Here is a 26,982-nt window from a genome sequence, read left to right on the forward strand (position 1 = left end):
GCTTCCAAAGGGCAGCAATTTTGTCTTTTAATTAACTATAGTTAGTTAGAGGAGAAACTTGTACTAGAAGTAAACTGTAGAATAATGATTCTATAACTATTCAGTATGTTCTGTGTTTGTTCATTGCTCTTTGGGGATTAAGACACCTGATGGTAATGAATGAGGCTATTAAAGCTTTGTAAAATAAAACTGATTTTATTACTAATAAGATGTAATGGTAAAGGAATGTTAGCTTAATAGTTTGAACTCTTAAGTTAATGGCCTTGCAATAGTAGAGAGGTTTTAAATTGCAGGAAACAAAGCTGGAGTTGGAAACTGTATTTCTTGATTTCTTACTTGTTTTGATACCTAAATGACATTGGAACCACAGAATGGCTGAGGTTGGAAGGAACCTCTGGAGATGATCTGATTCAACCTTCTTGCTCAAGCAGGGCCACTTAGTTATTTGTGTAAGGTGACATCAATGCCAGTAGGTCCTTGAGATGTCGAAGATCTGTATTTCCTGATCTGTTTTCTTACTTGTTGCTTATACTAAGTGAGAGGTGGGGCATGCTGTAATGGTTAAATGAAGCTTTTGTCTTGTCCCTTGCTCCTTCCTTCTTTTGCACTGTCATCATTCATCCATCTTAATTAGCCATAAACTGAATTTATTGTGGTATTTCAATAATCTGAGCTTTTTTTTGAGGTGAAAAGGTCTAGTAAGTCTCTGTCCAGTAGACTTAAAATCACCTTGGGTTGGACTCAAATAGACCTTTGCAAGGTCACACCAGCAATTAAACATTGAGTAAGGGAATAGGAAAATGAGTGCATGGATTAATCTCTTCCCCTACATATTAATTCTAGTGGAAGTGGTTATATTAGTAGACTGTTAATTTTCTGTAAAAGAAGCCTTGTGTTAGTGCAGCTTTGACTTCTACTTGGTTTTTCCAAACGAGTGTCACAGGCTCTCCAAATGTGAACAACAGTCTCATCTCTGGACCTTTACTGTGATCTTCCAGGATGTTCTTCCTCTTCCTAGAAGGATGATAGAGAGGAGTTTTGGGGTGGGAGTTTGTTTGTCTTGAGGGGTGTGCATGGTTTATTGTAGGGAAACTGTTTGAAAACCCAGTCAGAATACAATGTTTTTTGACAGAAAATTAATTCCTGTTTCAGCACAGGTGGGAAGTTTGTGCTTTCAGCTGCAGAAAGTAGTTGGGGTCCTCTTGGGAATAGGACTCAAACTCCTCTACATGGGAGGAGGAGAATATGGGGAACAAAGTGTCCATGTTGTTGCTGTAGTAGTCTTGGTTAGTCTGGGCAATCAAGGGGAGGTGCCATCCAGGACAGTGGTTGTTGGTGACAAGGAATCTGCCTAACTGTAACTTGTGACTCACTCGTAAGTTTTCTTTTTAGCTGATATGGTGTTTGTGCTTTCAAATAAAGTTTGAAAGAAAGCTAGAACTAGTCCTAGCTTTCTTCTAGAACTAGAGAATGGAATAGTCTGGTGAGAAAAGAAGCAGAGGTATCTCAAGATTTGTGTTAAATGTTCTTGTAGCCCTTCATCAAGTCTGTTGGAGTATCTTGTAGCTGCTGATGAGCAATCTCCAGATTTGGGCCTTGGGAAAGTGTTTCCTTTTTTTACTGTCTTGCATGGAAAGATTTACAGTTGCAGACTTAATATCTTGCTCTCTTCATTTTAGTGAGATTGAGTCAGGTGAGTAACATTGTGGTTTTACATATCAATTATTAGGGAATTGGGAAGTGGATTACAGTATTGCCTTACATTTTGCATAGGAAGTAGGAGCTATTATCACTCTTGCTATTAGAAGTGTGTGTGTGGAGATAATCCATTTGGTAAGATGACCTCTTCCAAATACCTGTTACGGGGAAGGAGTGGTAGTGGTTTCTTCTGTGTACACTTAATTTACCAAGTCTGTGTGTTTGAATATTAATATGATGGGTGCCTTGGAAGTATCTGTAACAGCTACAGAAAGCAGTAGAGGACGAATTGCTTTTTATATTGAGTCAAGGTTGAAGGACTGTATTTCTCTGAAAATGTTCTCAGTTCCTGTATAATTGATTATTGGTGGAGAAGGGGTTACAGCTGCACAGAAGAGATTTTCATCAATGAGACTGTTTGTACTATTAAACACTATATTCTTCAGAGCCAGGCACTTAGTAACAAACCAAGCTGTCAGTTGGCGCTGCACATACTGCTGAGGGAGCTTGAAGGCTATAATATTGGGAGAACAAAGCTAATGTAAACATCATTTATAGTTCATGAGGTTAACTTTCTACTTGCTCAAACTTTCAATTAGTTTCTTTCATGTCTGTTTTGTATTGCCCGTTGCATGTGGAGTTCTGAGGTTCACAACCTGGCTTTAAGCTTTGCTGTATTGTCTTTCTTCTGTTGTTTTTGAAAACACTCTGTAGTTTTTTTCAACAGAGACTTACAGTGCTGTTTGATGGTGGCTTTGCCATTATGGCTGAGCTGTTTGGCATAATGCTTAAGTAAAGCCTTAAAGATAATTCACATTTTTGAGTAATTCATTAATATGCCTGTACTGTATGGGGAGGGAGAGAGAGCTTTTGTACTGACAGATCAAGGAGAATCTAAATTTCAAGTTACTGTGCTGGAAAGAACTTGGGTAAAAATTCTGAATTCTTAATATTTTCTCTTATCCCCAAATTACATCTGAGATGGTGATCTTTATGTTGATGCTACTTTATGGCCTCTGGAGTTTTTTGGTTGTTTCTAATTTATAGCTCTTCTTATTCTTCCCTCTTTCTCCTATTTTTGTCATGCTGGAAATATTTGGAGCAAAACCAAATTGTGGAAAACCCAGATTTATTATGTTGTCCGAAGTATCTGTATCCTGCTCAATGGACAGCTGGGATCAGCACAGAAGAAAAGTATTATGTGGAAGACAGCAGACTATGTCACTGGGAAATGAGAAGATAATTTCATAGCAAATCTGCAGCAAGCTTGGAACACTGTCAAGTGTGAGATGACAGGCAGCTGACATGGAAATATTGAACTTCCACTACCATTGAGATCTAAATGCTTCGTGCTCATTTTGCAATGCTTATCTTTTATTTAATTTTATGATCCAAACTGGAAAATAAACTATTTGAAAGTTGGGAATGGAGAGTGTCAGCCTACTTTGGTCTTGACTAAATCATTTTCTCTTTAGCTGCTTTTCCCCTCTCATCTGTCTTTTCCTCCACCCTGGCGCCTTCTTAAGTTTTTGACCATTTCTGGTCCAAGGAATCTGACAAGAGAAATGTTCTGTGGGTTAGTGTCCTTTCCATTAAAAGTTCTGGTAGAAACAAAGCAGACAAGCTGGCCTGTCTGCTGTATGTTTGTCTCCTTGCCCAAGCTGCTCATCTGGTGGGCCCCTCTAGGGAGCATGTCCCAGCTCTGGCCAGTGTTGTCTTCCTGTCCTCCATGTAGTGAGTTACTGCCTTTTTTGGCTGTGTTATTTCCTCCCTTGAATTCCATGAGATGGATACTTCTGAACAACTCCAGTTAAGATGGAGATTTTTAGGAAGTTCCCGCCCCCATCGACTTTTTTTATACAGTGATTAGCCTACAGTGATTCTGGGCTCATCTGGAGCCTCACTATATTGTAGTAATGAGCATTTGTTTTTTTTTTGGTTTTGAAAAGCCAATAAAAATGTTCTTTTGTCTATTTTCCCCCTCCTTTCTTTAAACACTCTATATAGCTGAAAGATCAATCATTTTGGAGATAGGAATTGTAAAGGATTTAACTTCATTATTTTCTGACTTGCTCATGTCAATAGTTGAAGACTGTTGTATAAAGGATGTTGCAGGAGGTTTGCATGCACAAGAACTCACTGCATCTGAAGAAATCCTGGTTGCCATAAAGGAGGAGGATGCATCTTAGTGACTTGAACAGAAGCTGTTCCTGCAGGTTGTTAGAACACAAGGGGTTTTATTTTTCTGCCATTTCTAGCCTGTTTTTGGAGCTAGCCTTTTCTTTCTTTTCCACTTTGAATTCAACCTGAGTAATAAGTGTTTTTACTTACGTAGTGATGTTTGAGCAGAAATTTCATATACAGTGGCTTATTCACCTATTTTAAATTTAAGTGTTTCAGTGAACTTTGTGCCCTCATAATCCACAATGCTAAAGCAAAAAAGATGCCTGAGGTGACAAAAGGGGCTGTTGTCTGCAGTACCAGCAATGTGCTCCTTTGGTAGCTGCAGGGAACAGATGTATTTTTTTTGTGGCAAGGTGTTCAGGCATGAAAGCTTTTACCAATCTCTAAAAGCAGATGTGATCTACAGCCCTGATAATGCAGCACTTCCATCTACAGATTTTGACTTGTTTACCCAATTCATTCCTTCTAACTGGAAAAGTAGAAGAAAAAAATGTAAGCTACCATCTGCAACTGAAAGAGTAAAAATTACGTGAAAGGAAAACATTATCATATAAAAAGCACAAGTATTTTCAGCTTTGAGAAGATAGTGATGCTGATAGTGTCCCAAATACCTCCAGCTCTGCAGATGTCTTAACCATTCTAGTAAGAAATGGAAGTGGTGGCTAAAATAACTCCAGAGTTACGTATAATGAAAAGGTAAGGAAGCTGATGGCAACAATTTCAAAAGTACTTATAGAGATAAAACTGTCTAACAAGTCCACATAATCTGAGGCTGAAGGACAACTGGCTCCTGTATCAGAAACCAACTTAATGGCAGTGGGGTGGAGGGGCCTGGACTCTCCTTTGCAGGGCTCCACAACAGTGTGGAAATGGTAGCAATCTATAAAAAATTCAATTTCTATTTGCTTTCACTGTTAACTGTTTAATCTGATATGTATCCACCAGTTTTGTGAGAAGACTGGAAAGTTACCTAGCCTCGTAAATATTAACCAGCCTGTTATATTGGGAAAATTGAGGCAGATACACTTTTAATTACTTCAGATCCATCTTATTCATTAAAACTATTGTGACATATTCATGTTTTGCAAGGTAGTTGCTTTTAAGTGAAGTCATTTGTATGGGTAATTTAACTCAGACCAGAAATAAGTGAAAAATTCAGTACTGAGGGTGATAAAGTACAGTAACAGCTAGCCTAAGAGTGCAGTGGGTTCTTGGTCACTTGGAGTCTTCCAAGTCAAGATTAGACCTGTTTCTGAAGGGTATTTTGTGGTCAAGCTGGCATGTATGAGATGGATGCAACAGCTGGTGTGATGCTCTGGAAGGTGCTGTGAGGGAGATTGGTGAGTTTATCCCAGGAGTCCTTTGGCCTCAAGGTTATTGTGGTTGCAAAAGGTGAAAAATCATGAGCTGTATGGTTGGTAGTGTAGATGAGGAAAATTTAGGGACTATTTCTCCAGTTGTTGAAGTTTTCAAGGCTTTGCTTCTTTTGAGTAACACATTTGACTCCTATCTTAATACTTTGATACTGGTAATTATTTTATATGCTATATAGCATATATACTCACTTCTAAGATGGTGGATAATTAACATTATTCTTATGTCTCACTCTGAGCTGTGCAGCATTTGTCTCTGCTTCACAGCAACACTTGGCTTGTCAAATATTTTTCCTGTTTAATTTTACCTCTGAGACTAAGGCTGTTTGGCTGGCAGTGCTGATGGTATGAGTGCATCATAAGATGACAAGAGGAGTGAGGTGTGGGGGAGAAAATCACCACCTTTCCCTGGGCCCAGAGAAACCACTACTTTCAACAGTGGTGCTGGTTTATGCTGCTTTAGATGATAATAGCTTTGCTGTAAGATGACCCAGTGCTTCAAAAGTAGATAAGGGTGAACTGAGATGAAAACATAAGTCTTTTGCAGAACAGGTTCACTCAGAGAGAAAACCTTTCCTCTAAAAATGCACGTGAAGCCAAGCCTCTGCTACTTAAATTCCTAAGTTTTTTCTCTACCATCTTCTCTGCAAATGTATTCTGCTCTTACAAGTGCAGCTTGATTTAAGGTTAGTGTCAGGTAGGGAAACATGTAGCTGTGAAACTACTAACATGGAATACGTTTAATTCCTTTAAGTGACCTATCCATTTTCAGTTTTATTACTGCATGGTCACTGCTTCCCTCAGTGCTTTTAAAATTGGAGCTAGGTGGAGGGGAAGCTTTGTGCACAACTTCACCTTCCTCAAAATGAATAATTCGGAAACTTGACTGGAGGGGCGGCTCTTTTGTGTTTCCATTTGTCCAGGCTGGACAGCTTACTTGAAGCTCTCTGCATATTTTTCTTTGCTTGCTGTACCAAGCTGCTTTTCCCTTGGGCTTTATCCTGTCTCTTACTTTCTGAAAACTGGTGTGCTTACTGCTTGAACAGCAGTCTTCCTCTGCTGCTTGCTTTCCCCTTTATTTTGAAGGTGTCCCCAAGGAAAAGTGGCAAGAAATGGGAGTCCTGTCAGCTTGAACATCAACACAATTGCGGTTTACTTCTGTAGCTTAAACCACAATCTTCTTTAGCTGCATATACCTTGGGGAGAGTAAGGGAAGGAAAGAAGAATGATGTGGAGGCAGGCTGATTTCTGTGGAGAGTTATGACTGTCTTTCACACTGGCTGTTGCCCACAGCAGACCTGCTGGACTGAAGGCTGTGCTCTCTGACTGAAGTGCAGAAGTAAGATCCAGCCCCAGGGCTGGTGAATGAAGAGAATACACTGATTTCCCATGTATTGAGAAAATTATGTAATGAGATCCCAACTGATGACAATCAAAGCATGCTAGAATTGGCCCGGAGATGGGGTAGGGATAAACTTCTGGAAAAATAGAAGTTAGGTCTTGCCTCCACATTCCTTTCTTCTGCTACTGTTTGGGGACAGAAGCATTGTAGCTTGTGGGATTGCTTTGCAGAACTAATGCATAGATCTTTTGCTACCAATTGAACTGTAGCCAGAGATTCTGGCACTGACTGCACAAGAGGGACTGCATATTAGGATTTGAGTATTTGGTATGCAAGGTTAGTGCAGCAGATTGGAGGAATAACCTGAGCTGATTCCTGTAGCAATAGGGTGGTTCATAATTTGCTTTGCAGTCCTTGGGTAAGAGAAGTCTGTGATTCAACTTGACCTGTCTGTACTTCTGTAGTCAGCTTCCCTGGCTCAGAGGGGTTGCAGGAAAACTGAGAAGTAAATCTCTTCTGGATGAATTTGTCAAGTACTTTTACTTTTTTTGGATTTGGAAGGCAAACAGATGACGTCTGGAGAATGAGCTTTGCTGGCGGAACTTCTGTATGCTCTGCTCTCAGGTGTGTCCTAACTGTGGACAAAGGCACTGGCAATTTGTAGAGGTGCTACATATAACTGCCTTGGCAGGGACAAGCCATACAGACAGATAATGGGACAGTGAACCTTAAGCCACTGTGACAATGAGCTGCTGGGAGAGTTAATTTGCATTTGTTAAAACCAAAATAAACTGCTGCCCTCTACTAGGACCGGTAAAAGCAATACAGATTTGATTGCATTCTACTCTAGCAATCTATAAACGATAGTAGATGCAGAACCCATGAAATTGTGAACTGAAGTTTTTGGGTTTGTGTGGCATTGTTTTTTAAATAGCCTTGTGATTGTTTTTCTGTTGAGTAATTTTTTTAACTGAAGAATTCAGTTTGTTTACACATAAAAAAGTGTAGATGGGAGTGCTTTCAGTGAGAAAAAGGTTTGTGAAGGTTAGGGGGTGTGATTTATTTATTTGGTTGGGTGGGGTTTTTTTCTTGTTAAGTTTATTGCAGGGATGACAAATTGGTGACCAGGCTTTACAGTGTTATAGAATTTGTGATCTTGGAAAAACTAGCTAGACTTGCACCACAGCTCTTTAGGAAGGGTGACTGCTAAATAGTCATTTGAAAGCTTGGGGGAGCTTAACTCTCTTGGGATGTTTTGGTATGGAAAGATTTAGAGGTTTTCCTGCCTGGTGAAAATACAGATTATTTATGGTGAAGTGATGGGGGTTTTTTTTGTGGTAACTTTTTTGTCAACTTGGAAACTCAAATGTTGCAATTCCATGGCTCTGGAACTGCCAGCTCAGTCTGTCCCTCTGCTCAGCCAGCTTTGGGACTGTCCAGTTGCTGGCTGGTACAGAGAAACCAATCAGTTATAAGCATGAGATAAAAATCCTTTTAAATGCACTTGGTTCAGTATGTCCTAAAGAACCAGCTTAACTAATTGCATTTTAAACCTCAGCAAGAGGAGCCAGAAGTCCAGCTTTGACAGATGTTCTTTACTTTGTTTTGCTTGAGCAGCTTAGAGATGAGTCAGTTGCCCAAATGTAGGCATCTAGAGCTGCTCAAAATTTTTATAATGTTCAAGATCCTGTATGGGACTAATGGATATGATGTAGGATATAGGGGAATCCTGTACCTCTCTGTAGGTGTGGCAGGAGACAACACAAGGGACACATCTATGTTGAAGGGAACTATAGGTACCTATGATCAGGTGTCTGAATTCCATCCTAAACCTCCTTGGCTTTTTTGGCTGTATATATCCCATGTGTTCCTCTATTCTATTTGATAGTGCATGATTGTGATGTCCCTCAGGGATCTGTACTGGGACCAGTACTTTTAAATAATATCTTTATTAGTGGATGTAGTGGGATTGAGTGCACCCTTGGCAAGTTTGCAGGTGGCACTAGGCTGAGTGGTACAATTGATGCACTGGAGGGAAAGGATGACATCGAGAGGGACCTTGACAGGCTTGAGAAGTGGGCTGATGTTCAAACAAGGCCAAAAGAGAGGTCCTGCACCTGATCAAGAAAATTATCAGTATCCATACAGGCTTGGTGAAAATGGATAGAGAGCAGCCTTGCAGGTAAGGACTTGAGGGTGCTGGTGGGTGAGAGGCTGGACATGAACTGTTAGTGTGCTCTCAGAGCCCAGAAACCCAGTTGTATCCTGGGCTGCATCCAAAGCAGAGTGAGAGAAGGGGTTCTTTCCCTGCTGTTCTTGTGAGATCCCACCTGGAGAGCTGCATCCAGCTGTGGAATCCCTAACAAATGAAAGGAATAAACCTGTTAGACTGGGTCAGGAAGAGAGCTGTGGAAGTGATCTGAGACTTCTACGAAGAAGGGCTGAGAGCACTCAGATAATTCAGCTCTGAGGAGACCTTGTGGTGGCCCTTCAATACTTAAATGGTGCTTATAAGAAAGGTGGAGAGAGGTGTTTTTTTTGGTTTTTTTTTTTTTTTTTTTTTTTTTTTTTTTTTTTGTTTTGTTTTGTTTTGTTTTGTTTTGTTTTGTTTTGTTTTTTTTTTTACCAGGGCTTGCAGTGTCATGGGACAAGGTTTTAAAGTTAAGGAGAGTAGAATGATTTTAGATAGAAAGAACAAATTACTTTGCATGAGAATTACTATGGTGAACCACTGGAACAGGTTGGTCAAAGAAATTGTGCATATCCCATCCCTGGAAGTGTTCAAGGCCAGGTTAGACTGAACTTTCAGCATCCTGATCTATGTGAAAGATGTCCCTGATAACAGCAGGGATATTAGAACTAGATGATCTTTAAATATCTTTCAACCCAAATCATTCTATGATTCTCTGTTAATATGCAGTTTTTAATGAAATGCTGAGTTGCTCTTCCAGTAGCCTAGGCTGAGTTTTGTTTCTAAATCTGTGAGTGTAGATATGAAGTTCTGCTCTCATTTTCATCTTTGTCGCTTCTGCTCCTCTTGCCGTGCTCTTCAACTCTGCCTTTGTTCATTCCATGGTGTTTCTAGAGCTATGCCTTGTGTATCTGTCTAAAAATACCTGTTAAACTAGTATGTTTTGCTTGCTCTCTTGTATGACTGCATCAATAAAAGTCCTCTGCTAAAGAGCACTTCAGAAATCATATGTCTAGATTTGCAATGCACAGTAAAATCTCATTGTATGGTAATGTAATTCTCATGAGTGCTCTATGCTGTCTCCCACTAAAATTGTTGGATTGCTTTCTTCTCTCTGAGTTTGTGAGTTATAGTTGCTTTTGAATTTCACATTTTTCTTCTGTCCCTCTGCATAGTTGCTCAGTAGTTTTCTTCTGGCATTTTTGAGTGGCTCATGTAATACATCCTTGACAGGAACACTTACCAGAACGGATGAAAGACATTGTAATGAAAATAACATTTTCCTGGTAACAGCAGCTGCCAATGTAAGTGTGTACCTGCCTCAAAATGAGCATATGGATTCACTGGTCCTACAGTCACCAATGACAAAAATCTTTCCAGCCTTGTGAAGTTCTTCATGGGATGAGAAAACTCTGCAGGTAACTGTTCTTGTCCCATGTCTGTCCATCGCTGGAGACAGAAACATTACAAACTTGACCCCTATAAAAACAGCCTTGCTGCACATTTTCAGACTATCTTACTTGACCTACAGGAGTTTGGTTTTATTTATTTAATTCTCTAGAAGGTGATGCTAAATTTTGTAGCATGCTAAAATATTAGGCTCTACTTTATTCTCTTTATTTTGAAACTGTATACTATGCAGGTTGATTTAGGTCTTTAAAAGTTTGCTTCGACATCTATGTCTCTGAATGCCAAATACTTTGTCTTGATCCAGAAAATTACAGGGCCAAGAGATATTTTTCTCATTGAAATGCACCTTGTCAAAACAAAATTTTAAGGGTTGGGAAAGCTGGTTATTTTCAAAGCACAAATGAAAGATCCCAGGACAGACCTGGAGTGTTTGGTCCTGGAATAGAGATCCTTGTGGTTAGGGCTGAACTCTCCTGCCTGCTCAGACAGTTCATGTATTTGGAATGATTTGTGGAACAACCAGTCAGCTGAACTGGGAACTCCCTGCGCAGAAGTACCAAGAAATAGGAGTATGCCTTAAATCAATTTTGGTTTTGTTTTTTAAAATGCGTTATCTGAGGTTCTGTGCAGAAGCATTCTGCATTTCTAGACCTTTAGGAGATGCCTGTGCTTATTCTTTTTTCATTAATCTAGTAAGAGCAGGAACGGAGGGGGTGGGAGAGGGGAATAGCATTTTGGTGATAAGTGCCTTTATAGGGCTGTTACAGGCTGCTCTGGGACTGAGCCCAGCCAAACCTTCCTTCTGAAGCTGTGCAGGTGTGTAGAAGAGAAGAGAAAAAGGCATGAAGGCAGGAAGGCCAGGATGAGGTACTGTGTGGTGCAGTGGTCATTTTTGGCTGAGAGAGAGAGGAATGCTGAGATTCAGCCACTGGTCTAAAACAAATGAAAAGAACAGCAACAAACACCACCAAAAGAAAAAGAAATCTGGGCTGAGCAGCCCTGAAGAGGCAGACAGAGGAATGTCTTTTCTGTGTGTTGATCATATGTAAGTGTCTGATGAGAGCTTTCCCTTGCAGCTTTGAGTTCAAAAGCTTGATGTCATGAAACTTGAAGTCAGTGACAGAAGGCTTTTCATGCTCGGACAGATGGTGAAGCACTGTTCTCAAGATTTGCCTTTATCGAAGTCCTGAGACATTTTGTTTTTCTTGAAGGACTTATAAGTACTAAGTTGCTGCAGCCTAAGGGCACGAACAGCTGGCAGGTGTCACCAGGGAGTTTCTCCCTGAATTCAGTAGCTCCTTTTGAGGGAAATAATTTTTTGCTTTTCACTAGCAGGGAGGATGCTGAAAGGTTTCTTTTTCTGGCACTCCTGAGCTGCTGAAATAATTGGTTCATTAGTAACTAGGGAACAGAAGCATTTACAGGAAAAGCTCCTAGAAGCTGGCTTCCCTCTGAAAGATAAGTTGTTTTGATCCTGTTTGTTTTTTCTGAAGGGTGAGGAATTTGTACAGAATGATCCAACCACTGACGAAGTAGCTTGTAAAATACGAGTTGGGAAGCATAATTAATATTATATCATCTGATCAGTCAAGCAGCCCTACAGAAGGCACTGAGAGTAATGACTTTATCTCAGAGGGTCACTTAGTGTTGCATAATGTCAAATGACTACATTAAACTTGATACTGGGAAACATAATGTGGGAAGAGAATGTGATAAATACAGAAATCTAGGGAATGTCAGTCGTGAAGTATGATCTAATTTATGATCTCTGTAAAAGGGTACTTTTAATGTTACTTCTTTTGAACTATCTATAGTAGAGACATCATTTTTTGATGTACCGTCTCCTCCTTTGGCATAACTTCAGTTCTTAAAGGTAAGTAACTGGACTGTGAGATGCTGTAAGTAATGGATTTAGATTAACTTATTGCACAGAAGTTGAACTAAGCAGTTATAAAACTGGGTTGAATATCATCTCTTTGGGAGAGGGTTGAGCAATGAAGGCTTCTCCCACGCTAACACACTTCCAGAATGTCTCTGAGTCTTCAAGAAGCATTGTACTTGAGGACTGATCCTCAACAGGATTGTTTTATCATAGGGTGAACAGTGAGTCAAAGGACTCTGTTAATACCAAGTTCAGTACAGTACATTTCAGTAACGTTTTTGATCCCATCTCTCACAGATCCTTTTGGAAAAAAATGTCCAGCACACAGCTGGATAAACACATCATGCAATGGGTGAGCAACTGGTTCATGGGTCAGGCACAAAGGGTTACAGGGAATGGGCTGGCATCTGACTGGGGCCCTGGCACTAGTGGGGTTCTGCAGGGCTCTGTTTTAGGGCCCATGTTCTTCAACATCTTCAAAAACAACTTGGACACAGGACTGGAAGGGATACTAAGGAAGTTTGCCGACAGTACAAAACTGGGAGGAGCTGTTGACTCCCTCGAAGTCAGAGAGGCCCTGCAGAGAGACCTCAATAAGTCAGAGGGCTGGGCAATCACCAACCATATGTAGTTCAGCAAGGGAAAGCTGGATTCTGCCCCTGGAATGGGGCAACCCTGGGTGTAGGGACAGACTGGGGAATGAAATGCTGGAAAGCAGTGGCACAGAAAGGATCCTTGGGGACCTGGATGATAGCAAGTTGAACATGAATCAGCAGTGCCTTGGCAGCCAGGAGGGCCAAGCTAGGGTGCATCAGGCACAGCATCATCAGCCAGGCAAGGCAGGGAAGTGTCCTGCTCTGCTCTGTGCTGATGTATTGATGTATAAACCTATAGCTTATGTTACCTAAGTGATGATTTAATAATATCTGTATTATACCAGAAAGAATGTTATGAGTCAGAACGAGCATACGGCTTGTAGTGCATGATCTTCACTTACCTTGGACTTAGTTGCTGTGCTGATCCTGAGAAGAATAGCCTTGAAATAATTTGTTCCATTGAGCTTTTCAAAAAGTAACTCACGAGTGCCCTTCTGAGCTAAAAGGCAGTAAATATAATCTGAATGCTCCTCTCACAAGGGAGATAATGCCACGGCTGTGCCAAACTGTTTTGCAATGCCACGGTCCTTATTCTTTGCTTTTGAAGATTAAGATTAGCAATTTGGAGGTCTCAGTGGTTGTAATGTTACACATGAACCTTTAGAAGCAAGGCAAAGTCTTGCATATTATCCTGAAATATTAAAAACATTAAAAAGTTGTAGCATAGGTGGTCCCATTTAAAAACAGACAAGCAGAGATGAAAGAAATAGAAATATAAGAAGGAATTTCTCATTCTGTTGCATGTGAGACCTTATACGTGGTGGTGGGAGAAGAGATAAGATGATCCCTGGGGTCACCAGTTGCCTCTGAAGCTCTGAGAACTCTCCTTTCCACTTTAATTCCATTTCATGGTACGTCTTGTCTGGAGGCTTTGTACCCTGTGTGCTCAGATTTCACTGTGTTAGAATATTGCTTTTGTGGCATTGATCACCTTGGATCTGTGTGGATGCTGGTTTTTGTTTCAGCAGGAATAGTTCTAAAGATGTTGAAAAGTGATTAAAATGTTTACTTTCACAGTAGGGCCTATGAAGACAAATGATGGCTATTGAAAGGGGCTTTCCTGTGAAGGTGTTAGAGATTTGTAAGGAATTCTGACTTCAGACTGTTACATGTGCTAATTTAGAGTGTGCTCACTAGAGATTATTTGCACTTAATTGTATATATACACTGAGAGGCTCCCAGTGTCTGTCCTCTTGATTGTCCTAATTTTTCTTCATTTGTTTCATGCTGCTTAGGCTTCACCATCACTCTCCTCCTTCATGTCTTTCATCCATTCATGTCTTTTGACTTCTCCTTAACCGGTCAGCTATGTTTCCATCTTCTCCTCTGCTATCCTTCTGTGATATTTTCACCACAGCAAAGCTACTGTCTTTCCACCCGTGGATGAATACAACAGGGGGAAAAAAAAAAAAAAAAAAACACCCAAGTAAGCCCACAACTACATGCTTTCAGCAACGAAAACAGTTCTGAGTTTAACAAAGCTAGGCATTTTCCTTTTACTCCAAATTTTATGTACTGACCCAAGATATTTTGATGATCCAGGCCTTGTATATTTTGTTTAGTGCTTTGTTGCAGAAGGATTTAAAAAGCTTCTCAAAAAAATACAGTATCTCTCATTTGGATAACTACTCACATGGTAAATCTGTGGCACTGTGTAATTTGTGTTTCTTGTTTGTGTGGGCCATAAGCTCTGAGAAATAGAAAGTAGCATATATTAAAATCAAGTTGAAGGCAATTTGTCTGATAACAAACCACAGTATTTAGCTGAATCACAGTGAACTGTTGCGTAGAGAGAACAAATTATGTAGTCTTAGAATTTAATTTGATTGTCTTATTGCAACAAACTATAGATAATAGAAAACTGTCTACCAAATAGGTCATCTCCACAGAAAGGCATGTCTAATTATTTCACTCTTATAGTTTGCTAATCTCCTTCTTAGGGTTGTATTTTCACATTATGAAAAACCAGTATAAGTAGAATAGGTTTTACTTTTTCATTAAATTATGGGATAGAGGCTTGCTTTTAAGCTGTAGTTAGAGCTGGTTGTTCCTGCATTCATGAAGGCAGCAGATGAAAGCTTGATTTAGAAAAATTACTTTAAGGCTTCCTGACTCCAAAAGAGCTACTTTTCTTAGTGTAAGCAGTTTTAGGATATTGTCAGAATATTTTAAAAGGTAGTGTCTTGTTTCTAAATGAAACTCTGTATGCATCTGTATGTTTTAATGATTTTCAGAGTTAAATTTGGATTAACTTGATGTAATTGTTAACATGCTTGATTAATAATTACTTTTTGGGAAGATGTGTAATGTTTGGTAACTTCTGAAAATATACTGAATTATAATTTAAGACTTCATCCTGAAAAATGTTTTTTTTAATTCCTTTATTAGAGTTTTAAGCTGGTGATGAGAGGATAGTGAAACAGTCTTGTGTAACTTCAATTAACCACCCATGTAAAATGAAGACCTTTAAATGATTCTCTGATTCTAAAAGATATATAACCTAAAAGTCACTTTGTAAAGGTGGCTTGAGAGAAACTTAACTGATTCTTTCCCTATATTCAGGTCATCTATCATTACTCAGCCTACATGGATATGTAAATGGCATTTTAGTTACTGATTATCTGTTTCTCTACACACACCTGTAGATCTAATTTAGGTGATGTTTTCTTTCCCCTTCAGGTATGTTGAACGTAGATCACTATGCTAGAGGTTTGTTTTTCCATTCAGTAGAATCCATTTGTTTTACAATAGACAGACTTTGCAGCATTTATTGGCATAGATAAGGTGATTTAAATCAGGCAAACAAGGTCAGCGTTTCTAAGATCCATAGGCTTGTGCTTGTTTTGACTTCAGGGGGAACTGACTAAATTCTTCAAAATTATGGCTGTGAGACCCTAGCTACAAGTTAAGTTATAGGTACTCTTGAAACACAACACAGGTATTTACCAAATGTTGTACTTTTTATCACATATGCAAGACCATATTTGTAATTAAATGTAGTGGGTTAATCCAGACAGAAGCATTATGCATCTGGTGCTTGGTTTATTTCTTTTCAAATGGGTTTTTAATTGGAACGATATAAAAGAAGAGGACTTGAGTTTTTTCTATTCTTTTATACCAAGGTGTTTGCATTGGTGTCTAAATTTTAGTAATATTGGTTGTAGTGGACAGGATTCAGTTTGACTTTCCTGAAGTACAGAAGAGTTTTGAAATTATTCTTCATTTAAAATAATTCTTCCATGCTCTAATTTCATTCTAACCATATGGAAAAAGTTTAGAAGTACAAGTGGAAAATAAAAATTAGCACTTGAAGCTGGGAGGGTAAAACTGCAAGGATTATTTACCCTCATGCTTCACTAAATAAACTGATTGATGTCTGGGATTAAATGAACTTCCTTCCACTCAGCAGCATTAGTGTGTCGTACCATTAGGTTCATGCTGTCAATTGTATGCCTGAGACATCCATGGGGCTTTCTCTGGAAAAAGAAGGCTGAGTTACCTGCATTGTTGATCACTTACAGCCTCTTAATCCAGATATTTAAACTTGGTTTATACAAATACAAAGAAGGGGGAGAAGGAGTAATGTCAGTACTCAAATGCAATGAGTAAAGGTGGATCTCTGTGAGCCAGGTAGGACATCTGCTAGGGTTGAGTGAGCAGCCAGCCCTGAGTTAGCTGCTCATTCTAATAACAGCTAATTTCCATTGTCCTCAGTTCAAGTTTGTACTTACTTTTCCCTTGCCCACTCACTGCTTGGGGTAGCTGATGGTGGAATCTGCAGCCTTTCAAAATGTGTAAAAAAGGAGGCTCCACATCTTTCTGCAGTTGCAGGAAAATATGCAGGATGCAGGGAAAAGCTGTTCATCAAAGAAAAAAAAGGCTGGAAAAGCTTTCATCCACATTTTGGAAGAATGCTTGGGGAATATCCACTGAATACAGTGAATGAACTTGTTTTCATTTATGGGAAAGCAGAAATACTGCTGTTGGAAACAAAACCTCTGCTAATAAAGGACTTACTGCTGTCCCTGTCTTTTCATGAGATAATAAATCACACAAGTGGGACATGTTCAGGAGAGCAAGGCTAGCTCAGCGTGAGGACATGGTATAGTTTGTGGGATTTTTGTTTCCTTGTGCAAATAGAAGGGAATTTTTAAATTTTTTTTTTTGGTTGAAATTAGGCAGATACATAGCATCATCTTGCCTTTGTGATAAGCATTGGTGTTCTGGCATTTTGTAGTCATTTTCACACTCACCTACTCATTCTGCATGCAAAACCCTACAGTTTAAGTCCCTGCGATGTCTGAGATTCCTAATTTCTCTTTCAGAGTTCAGATGGGTCCCTCTCTGAGGTTGTGCAGAAATGGAAGGAATATCAGCTCCAGTGCCAGAAATACTTGTATGAGACACCTCCCATTGTGGCAGGTAAGCTCATTTGGTAGGGATAGGATGTGTTAATTTTTAAAATGCATTGTAACAGTAGCAAGGGGGTGATTATGAATTTGAAAATACTTCTTTCTGGTCCATTGCTTCTTTATCCCATTTGCTCCTGCCTGCTCTCTGTGGGACTCTTCCCTCTGCTAGGGGAAGTGCTTTATGGAACAATTTCATTGTAAAGATGTTTGTACTTAGTCCCAGAGTGTTGTGCAGTGGCATGTGGTAGCTGTACCATATCAAACAGCCACTAATGTAATAGACCTGAAACTTCTTTAGGGGTCAAAGTGTTAGGAAATCTGGGACCATGCTGTTCACATTGAACTGGGAGGTTTTGGGTTGTAAAGTTGGTATAACTTATTCTGAGCCTTGTAAAATGATGAAATGGCTTTGGAAAAAAAGGCAAGTGACTCAAGGAGAATATAGCTTGTCTTAGTGTTTGAGCTGCTGTACTGTGCTGAGAGCATCTGTGATAAGCCAGCATCATGGTGTTTAGAAGACTTGTCAATAATGCTCACAATTGGATGCAATGCAGACTCTCCTCTGTTTCAGTGCTTTTGTGACACACTGAAGATGTGTCTAAACTTGTGCCTCTGAAGAATTATTTCAAAACTGTTAATATTCTGTGTCTTAACTACATTATTATGTCAGAGTGAGTAGTAGCTGATGACAATGGCAGAGATACATTCATCTCCCTCTGCTGCATTATTCTGTTGAGCAGTTGAGTGCTGCCCTCTAAGCATGACAGTTTAATGAATCTGAAGTATTCTCATGTTGATTAAGCTGTAATGCAAAGTTATGGTTGTGTGTGGGTATTTCATTGGTGGACTTATATATTAGGGTAGACTTTCCAGCTGCATGAATTTGAACCATTCTGAGGAATTATTATCTTTAGTGTTCATAGCAAAAACGATTTTAAATTAAACTGTGACAAGTAAGGGTGTAAAAAAAGATAGATAAATTAATAGCAGTCCATTACCTTCTTGTCTTTTGATTCAGTGTAAGACTCTAATCTGTTCCTTAGTTCCTCCCTGAAACAACAATTTCCTATGTGAAAATAAACTCACTCCTTTGGATAAATGTTATATAATTCCAAATCAGAGCTTAAATGTATGTGTCTGTATTTCCTTTTATATTCTGCTCTTCTGTCTTTTCCTTCTTGCTGTATTAGCACAAGGCAGTGGCATGAATCTTCCTTCTCTCCCTCTGCAGAAGGCAAGTTCTGTAACAGAACATTTGATGATTATGCCTGCTGGCCAGATGGACTGCCTGGCACCTACGTGAATGTCAGCTGCCCCTGGTATCTTCCCTGGGCTAACACAGGTAAGAGCCTTTCCTTATAGGCACAGCTTTAAACCAGTCCTGTTTTCTTTGCCCAGCCTTACCAAAGACAAGATTGGCTTGAATGTCTGTGAGTGCAGTCAGTTCTCTGTAACATAAAAGTAGGGATGCTATGTATGTATGTATATATGAAAGTATGGTGCATTCTTTATCTCTGTTTAGCAGGAGATGAAAATGAGAGAATAGACTTCTTAAAGGTTGTGTTTGGGTATTTTTTGCTCTCATCTGGTTTTGCTTCTTGGATAGTGGTGACTATTAATAACTTAGCTCTGGATGCTTGCTGAAGGCTATCTAACAATGATAATGGCTTAGTTGGAAAACAGAGATAAAAGTAACAAATGTAACTGGTACATCATCCTGTAGAAGATACAGAAAGAAAAGTCTGAAGTGAAAGTGTTTTGTGCTGCTTCCTGAGATAAACTTATTTCTCAGACCACTGTGAGATAAAGGCATTTTCAGTGGTTGCAAAGACTTCTATGAAGGACTGGATGCCACCTTTAGATTTTACAGCCTTATGTACATGTACACTTGAAGACAAGGGGTATTAGATCACTTTGTCTAGCATCCTGTCTTTCAAACCGGTGACTTGTACAGCTTGTTCTTTGTAAAGACCTTTCTACGCTTGAAAGTCTAAATGAAACAGTTTATTAGCCAGCCACGGTGGTGTGGAGAATTGGCTTTGGCCTCTGTTAAAGGACAGAGGATATTAGTTAATGAGGATATATAATTCTGATTGATGGGTGCAAAGTGTGTGGTGTAAGTATGGAGAACATGTTGTGTTGGTACAAAGGGATATCAGGAATGACAAGGCAAAGAGATGGGATAGTCAGAGGTTACTTAGATGTATTGTGTAGTGTGGGACCTGGACATAATACAAATAGCATGAAATAAGGGGTGGAGATGATGTTGAGTCTGGCTGGGTTGGAGGTGACTTTCTTCACAACAGCCCTTGCTCAGCATCAAAGCACTCACTACAAGCCTTTCCTGAGGCCAGTGAGCCTGAGGGTCTCCATGAGGTTGAGAGGTGACATAATTGGGACAGCTAATCTGATCTGACTAAAGGGATATTCCTGCTCTATGATGCAATTGGCAGCGAAGCTCAGGCAAAGGGGGAAGAAGTGGGAGAAGTGAGTAGAGGCATTCATGATGGTGTTTGTCTTTCCACATAATGGTCATATGTGCTGAGGCCCTGCTTTCCAAGAAGTGGCTGAATGTCTGCTTGTTAATGGGAGTCAGTGAATAAATTCCTTATTTTGCTTTACTTGCATGTGCAGCTTTTGCTTTACTTATTAAATTGTCATTATCTCGAAGGGTTGGTGGGGAGTGTGTGTAAGTTCCTACACTTAAGTCAAAATGTCACCACAATGCTGATTTTAACCTTTGTTAAAAAGGTTAAAAATTTACATACACAACACTACTACACCCCTTGGCCCTTTACCACTTTACAATCCAAAGGATTCCCTGTAGTTGTTACCCTCTGTGGCAACATCCGGTCCCAGTTTTTCCCATTACTTTTCCTGGTTACTTATTTATCTTGACCAACAAGATCTTAGATTTTTTTTCCCCATCCTGTTGAGGAGGGAAAACAGCTGGGGCTATGTTTGGCAGCCCAGCAGTTAGTCATCCACCATGGAAGCCCAGGGACTGTGAAAAGGTCTCTGCCCTAGTGCCTGCAGTATCTCCTCACCTCACCTCACCTCCATCTTCTCTAATCTTAGTGCTCTGCACAGGGCTGTTTCTCGCACTTCTTTTCTCACTCCTCACTGCCAGGCAGTGTTTGGTTCTTTCTTGTGTATGTTTTGCCTGAGGTGCTGTGGTCCAGTTGGTGAGGTGGTGTTAGGTCATAGGTTGGATGATCTCAAATGTCTTTTTGAACCTAGCTGGTTCTGTGATCTTGGCTGAGGGGCTCAGCTGTGCCCTGCAGCAGATCTTTGGAGCCAGTTGTGCCCAGCATGGGACAGCTCTGGCCTCTTTTTGCAGAGGATGCCCTTGGTTACCTTTTCAGCCTTGCCTGCTTTCCTGAGTGACTTTAGAAGTTAAAATGCTGCTTGCTAAACCTCCTCAGGTTATTAAAGATGTTATGCATTTGAAATGGATAAACAAGCTTTTTCAGATGTATGGAATTAATATTTACCTCATATTTAACAGAAAATGATTGGATACTGCAGAATTTTTTCCAGTAATGCTTTTCTGTCTGGATACCTAAAATTCTTCACAGACTTTAACTTCTTTCCTCTAAACCTGTTTACTTTCAGTCTTTAAGACCCTGAACTTAAAACTGCTCTTGAAACCACTGCTGGAAAAAGCTATGGTTTAATGCAATACTGCAGGTTAATAAATTACTTGAATGAGCAATATCTTTCATACTTTTGGAAATAAGTTTTTTATAAAATTAATTATCCTGAAAATGGTGTTTGTTTCAGTGAGAAGAAGAGCAGCATTCTGTAAACTCCTTGCTAGGGAGAATTGCAAAATACTTCAGAAAAATCATTAAACCTTTGGATGTGTTCCCTTGTTGAGCAAATTGTGCATATACCTCAACCTCTATTTTATCAGCAAGGAATAAGAATGGAACAAGGAGGCCTTTCACTGTCCAATATAAAACAAGAAGTTTGTGTCAGTGCCAGGTATGCAATTTAGGAGCCTGAATTACCATAACCTGATAGTATTTTGTGACATCTTATGGAGTCATGTTCAAAGTGAATGCTAATGAGCTGCTGTGATGAAGAAGTAATGTCTTTGTAGTAGAAGATCTAGAGCAATAGAAAATTGAACACCCTGTGATTTAGAGTGGCCACTAAAGCATGTTTATTACTTTTTCTTGCTTAGCCCCCTGCTTGGAACTTGAAATAGGTTCTAGCACTGCAGGACTTCCCTCTCATCACCTGTTGGAAATGGAGAGGAGGAAAAGATGAGACATTATTTAGGAAGTACCTTCAAAACATGGTCAGGGAAGGTGGTCATCAAGTACAAAGTCCTTCAGCCAAGCATACCCAAATATTTAAGACTGCTGCTCCCTTGATTAGGAGTCAGGTTTTCAAGTTTGTGGAAAGCTTGCTGGGGGATACCCCCAAAATCCCCTGGAAATTGAATTGAGTCACGTGAAACCAAATGTTGCTTATGATGGGGTACTGAAATGGAGGAAGCATTGTGTTTGAGTCTCTTCATGACTTAACTGCTTCTGTATAAAAATGTAGATGAGCTGGAAGCAGAGAAAGGTGATCCAGGAAGCATACACTGGTCATTAAAGGATAGCATTGGGAAAGCCATAGCCCACCCAGAATCTTGTCAAGTGAGATGAAGAGCAACAAAAAGGGCTTATAAACAGATATGAGAAAATTTGGATCCACTGCTGAGTGTGGCAGGGGAATCTTTGGCAAAGGGTGGGGAAATAACTGAATTATTCACTGCCTTCATCATGGCAAAACTCACCTTCAGCACTCTGAGGCCACTGTGATCAGTGGTAAAGCTGGAAGCAATGATGGCTTACTTTAACTGGATGAGGATTAGAATATAGAGCACTTCCATGTGGTATACCCAAGCCCACAGCAATTGGTAGGATGCACTGACAAGTGCTGAATGAGCCGATTAACACCACTGTGGGGTCACTTTTGACTATCTTTGAAAGGTCATGGCAATTGAGGAAGATTCCTGCAATTGTCACCACTATCTTCAAGAAGTGCAAGGAGGCAAATCTGGGGAATTACAGATGATTTCCCTTCTGGCAGTCCCCAGGCAAGTAACAGAACAAATAATTCTGGGAATTGTTTCCAAGCACTTAAAGGACAAGAAGGTGATTAGGAGTAGTCAGCATGGATTTATGAAGGTGAAATCACACATAATAAACCTGATAAGAGGACTAGCCTGGTGGCTAAAGAAGGAGCAGTGGAGGAGTTCATCTTGACTTTAGTAAGACTTTTGACACAGGTTCCCATAACATCCTCCTTGACAAACTGATGAACTGTGGATTAGACAAAAGGCTGAAAAAAATGGACTGACAGAGATCCTGTGAGGTTCTGGCCCTAGAGAGAAATAGTTGTGTGTCAGTGCTGACTGTCTGGAAAGCAACTTTGCAGAAAAGGCCTTGGAGGTACTGGTGGACACCAAGCTCAGCATGAGCAGCAATGTGCCCTTGAGGCAAAGGACATTAGTGGCTTCCTGGGTTGTATCAGGAAAGCATTAGTGGCAGCTCAAAATGATGATCCTTCCCCTCTACTCCGATGGTTGACACATCTGTAGTGCTTTGTCCAGTTCTGGGCTCCCCAGCATGAGAGACATGGACTTACTTCAGCAGGTCCAGCAAATGACTGAGGAGTTTGAGGAGTGAGAGTGTCTCTCTTATGAGGTGAGATTGAGAAAGCTCGTGTTCTTCAGCCTGGAGAAGGCCTCAGGGGAGATCTTACCAATGTGTAGGCTCACTTATTGAAATACAGGAAATTTCCTTTAAATGTGGTTATTATATGATGATTACACTATTGGTGTTGAGGTTGGGGAAATACCTAGCACAGGTGACCCAGAGAGGTTTTGGAGTCTCTGTCCTTGAAGAAGATAATCATAGCCTGACTACATATGAACCTGAGCAAGTTGCCCTAGTTCCTCACTCTATTAGGAAATATCCAGTCTCAATCCAATTTTGACTGTTTTGTGATTCTCTGCTTCTGTTAATTTCTTTTTTATAAGATAAGTCTTGGTAAACAGTTTTTGTAGGTGTTACAGATTTCTGTTGGTGTCAGCCAGAATATGAGATGAGGAGAATTTGCATGGTAAATGTTTGGAAAGCTGGAGCGTTCCTTGGGGAATTACAGGTTTTGCGAACTATAATAGCTTTATATAGCTATTACAGAAAAAAGCTTTAATAGCTTTTGCTGTTTGTGTACCACTCTTATGCTAGTGGCTGTCAGTCTTGAGCCTGCCCTTCTGCAAATCTCAACAGCAGATGTGGCCCAGCAGGTTGCCTAACAGAGTGGCAAACTGAAAATGGTATAAAGAACTTTTTTACGTGCTCAGCAGGTGTGTGCTGTCACTGGTCCAACTGCACATGATGTCAGTCAGTTCTTGTCCCTGTGTGATGCCACAGAGCTGCTCACTGAGGTGTAACATTCTTCTTGCTTGTTTAATGTGGTGGCTTTTGAATCCCTGTCTGCACTGTGGGCATGGTTCAGCAGTAGTGCTTTCTTCAGCTCTTTGGATTGCTCATTTATCTCAGAGTGCAAGAGCAACTGCAGGGAGAGGGGAATCTGTTTATTGAGAAACTTGAGAGATAACCTGGGGTTCAGTGCTGTGTGCCTATTCAGATTTGTGGGCATTCAGAGACTCAAGACCAGCCTTTTGCCAGACAAAGCCATGCATGATGGGCTTATAGGTCTTTTGTGCTAAGGAATATGTGCATTTCCAAGATTTTTCCTTACAAAATCACTTCCCTTGTGATTGCAACGTTTATCTTCAACCATTTTTGAAAATGCTGCTTTCAAAGGCAGCCTATAAAGTACAGCAGAGGCAATCAATACTGTCCCACTTGTGTCAGATCTCTTTAGAAACGCTGAGGCTGAGGCTTTTTTGTTGTGTTACCTAACAGGTGTGTCAGCATCCCTGAAAGAGTCGCTATTGGCATGCTGTCTGCAAGGATGGACTCTGAGGACTGGGGATATGTTCATGACAATTGAATAGAAAAAAGGTCACAACATTAGACCAAGATTATATGCTTGAAGCCACATGTGCTTGTACTGCTACAGCTGTGGGGTGTTTTTTTTTTTGTTGCGACAGGCAAGTAAATTAAACCTGAGTTTTTAAAGTAATTTTTTTTATTAAAGGTTGCACTGAAATAGTGGGTATTCATCTGTGGGTGCACTTTTGAGATGTGATCTGAAGGCTGGGTTATTTTCTCTTTCTTCCATGGAACTGCACTGCTGTCATTTTTTCATCTGTAGTTATGAAATAAACTAGATTGGGAATTTCACCCAATTGAGATGTGGGGATTTCTCTTCATTCCTCTGAGTCTCTTTTTTCCCTTCTCATGTAGATCAGTTTCCTGATTAGTGTGACTGCAGCTGTATTAGCACTCATCTGCTTTAAGTATATTGGTAGTTGTATTATTTTCTTAATAGAAAATTATGAAATAAGAGTATTATGGGTATCAGTATTCTACTAAAGCCAAAGCAGCTGAGGTTTTGAGTAGCTTCTGCTTCGATGCAGGTTAAATCATTGTCACTGGAATGAGAAATAGGTGGCTGATGTGTCTCACAGCACAGGGATTGGTATCCTAGCCATTGAAGAGCCCAGGCACTGCTGGGCTTGCAGGAATTCATAAAGTCATCTGTGTCCTTGAGAGCCATATAGAATAGATTTGTGCATGTAGTGAGGGAGCTCTTCCTTGCTTCTTGACAGGCAGCGTCGTTGGGGCAATTGGAACATGGAAGAAAATCTAATTTTGGTCAAACAAAGTATTCTGTTCAGGGCTCTGTAGGGAAATTCTTAAATTTTCTCTTTGGAAAAATGTCTTGGTTTTCAAGTGTTATTTTGAAATGCTTTAAAAATATGAAGTGAAATGTATAGACTGTCTAAGGAAGCACGTGCTTAACTTAAGCATATCTTGTTTCCCTTACCCCCCCCCCAAAAAAAAAAAAAAAAAAAAAAACCACAAACAAACCAAACCAAAGCAATGCTTTTCTCTTTTTTTTGGCCTGCTTATACATCTTTGAAAGAGCAAACTACAGAAGTTTCTCAAATCTGTGCAAGCTATTTCACTCTAGCTCTGTTTGGCTTTTATTTGTTCTTATGCAACTCCCACTGAGGGCAGGTCTTTGTGGGGAGATGCTGAAGTAGCAGGAGGGAGGTTATTGTTAAATGAATTTGTTCTGCAAAGTTGCCAGCAGAGATCTTGGCCCACAGCCAGAGCTTGTTGCAGGCAAATTTTCTATACTTGCGGCTGATGGTGTTGAAGCTTTTTCTCCTGTATGTGAAGCCCACTCAGGTTATGAGAGCATTGAAGTTACATCAGGTAAACTTTGCACACCTTGCTACCCACATGGTAGTTGGAGAAATAGGAACAAGTTGTAGGGCCATAGCTGTCTCAATGCCCAAGCAGTGCAGAAGCTCTGAGGGAAGCAGTAGGGGCTCCTTTAAGGGACAATGGGCACCTTGCCTCACTGTCACTGGCTGTGTGCTTTTTCTTGTTACCTTCTCATAATTGAAGGCCAGCTGCCAGTAACACCATGTGGATTTGGAGACTGTGGAGCTGTACAATTCATCTTGCAATTATGCCTCCTCTGGGGTTCTGATATTTTATTGTTTAATAGCACTAAATCCTTTTTAATTAAAAAACCTTCCAGAGGTACCAGCTCCTGACAAGAGTTATGTGAACAGTAGCCACATCAGTTCCTCCTATATGCACTGGACCGCACCAAGGCTGGCTGCAGATGCTCAGATCTTCACTCAAAATCTGAGGTCTTTAAATACTTTTGTTTCAGCTTAGAACCTGTCTCTAGTTTTGAGGGATCTGACACCTGATTTAGTTTGATGCCAGTCTGTATCTGTGTTGGTATCTTGCTGTGGCACAGTAGTGAATTTTGAAGCAACCCCTGATTGAGCTGCTTGCTGAGACTGATTTAGTTTGAGCAGCTTTGGTGGCTGTTTCTTTGGAGGAAACTAAACCAGAAGCTGTGCCCCAGGAGTGGATTCCCACTGGATTCTTTTTGGTCCTGGAGGGAGGCATAAGACCTAACAATTTGGCTGTCCTACTATGAAGTCTTCCAGAATAACCATACACGGGCCTTTGGAGGACTTCCGCACTACCAAGATCTCATTAAATTGTAATGTTTCTTGTGCCATGTAAAAGGTCAGATGGCTTGTGTACCTTAATTGATGTTGTCCATGAGGCCTCAGTGCTTTGTAGCTCCCTGTGCTCTCTAAACCGACCTTTCTCCTAGTTTGAAATAGTTTGCTTTGTTTACCTAATAACTTCTGTTGTCATTCACCTTTGCTTGAATCACTTGTCTCCTGTAATTCACTTTATTATCCGTATTATCCTCTCTTTACTATGTTATGTGTTGCAATGGTGACACCTGCTCCTTTGTTCTCCCAGATCATCAGGTAAAGTACAGCCTAGGGACGCCTGGAAACAACATTGGTTTCCAGCCTGTGATGTGGGAGACCTGAAGGTGTCTCTGGTGGCAGACTAACCCAGCAGTAATACCTGATGACCTCTGATAGAAACCTTGAGGCTGCCTCTGGCTACTACAGATGGAGTTAGTCTGATTAAATTATGGCACCACAGCCGTACTTCACACAATAATTTTGCCCAATCACAGAGATTGTGTGAGCTGAGCTTCATGTGGGGGTGTGGAAATGCAGAGATCAAGACTGGGTTGCTGCTCCAGAGTACTGTCAATTGCAAGGATATATCGAGGTCTGATCTTTCTCATTTCCCCCTGCTGTAACCTACATTGGAGACCCTCTTCCAGCACTCCCGATTTTCT

General features: G+C 40.3%; 1 protein-coding gene across 1 annotated transcript in view; it reads left to right on the forward strand.

The window, feature by feature from the left end:
• The window catches only part of GLP1R (glucagon like peptide 1 receptor), a gene marked incomplete at its 5' end in the record, with an annotated part of 85,118 nt that overhangs the window by 9,909 nt on the left and 48,227 nt on the right, over positions 1-26,982 (forward strand). Inside the window, 2 exons of the mRNA XM_083857621.1 lie at positions 17,062-17,158; positions 18,380-18,490. Of these exons, the coding sequence (XP_083713747.1) occupies positions 17,062-17,158; positions 18,380-18,490 (208 nt within the window). The remainder of the gene's footprint in view (positions 1-17,061; positions 17,159-18,379; positions 18,491-26,982) is intronic.

The sequence above is a fragment of the Zosterops lateralis genome (genome assembly GCF_965231275.1).
Source record: "Zosterops lateralis genome assembly, chromosome: 3".
Lineage (NCBI taxonomy): Eukaryota > Metazoa > Chordata > Aves > Passeriformes > Zosteropidae > Zosterops > Zosterops lateralis.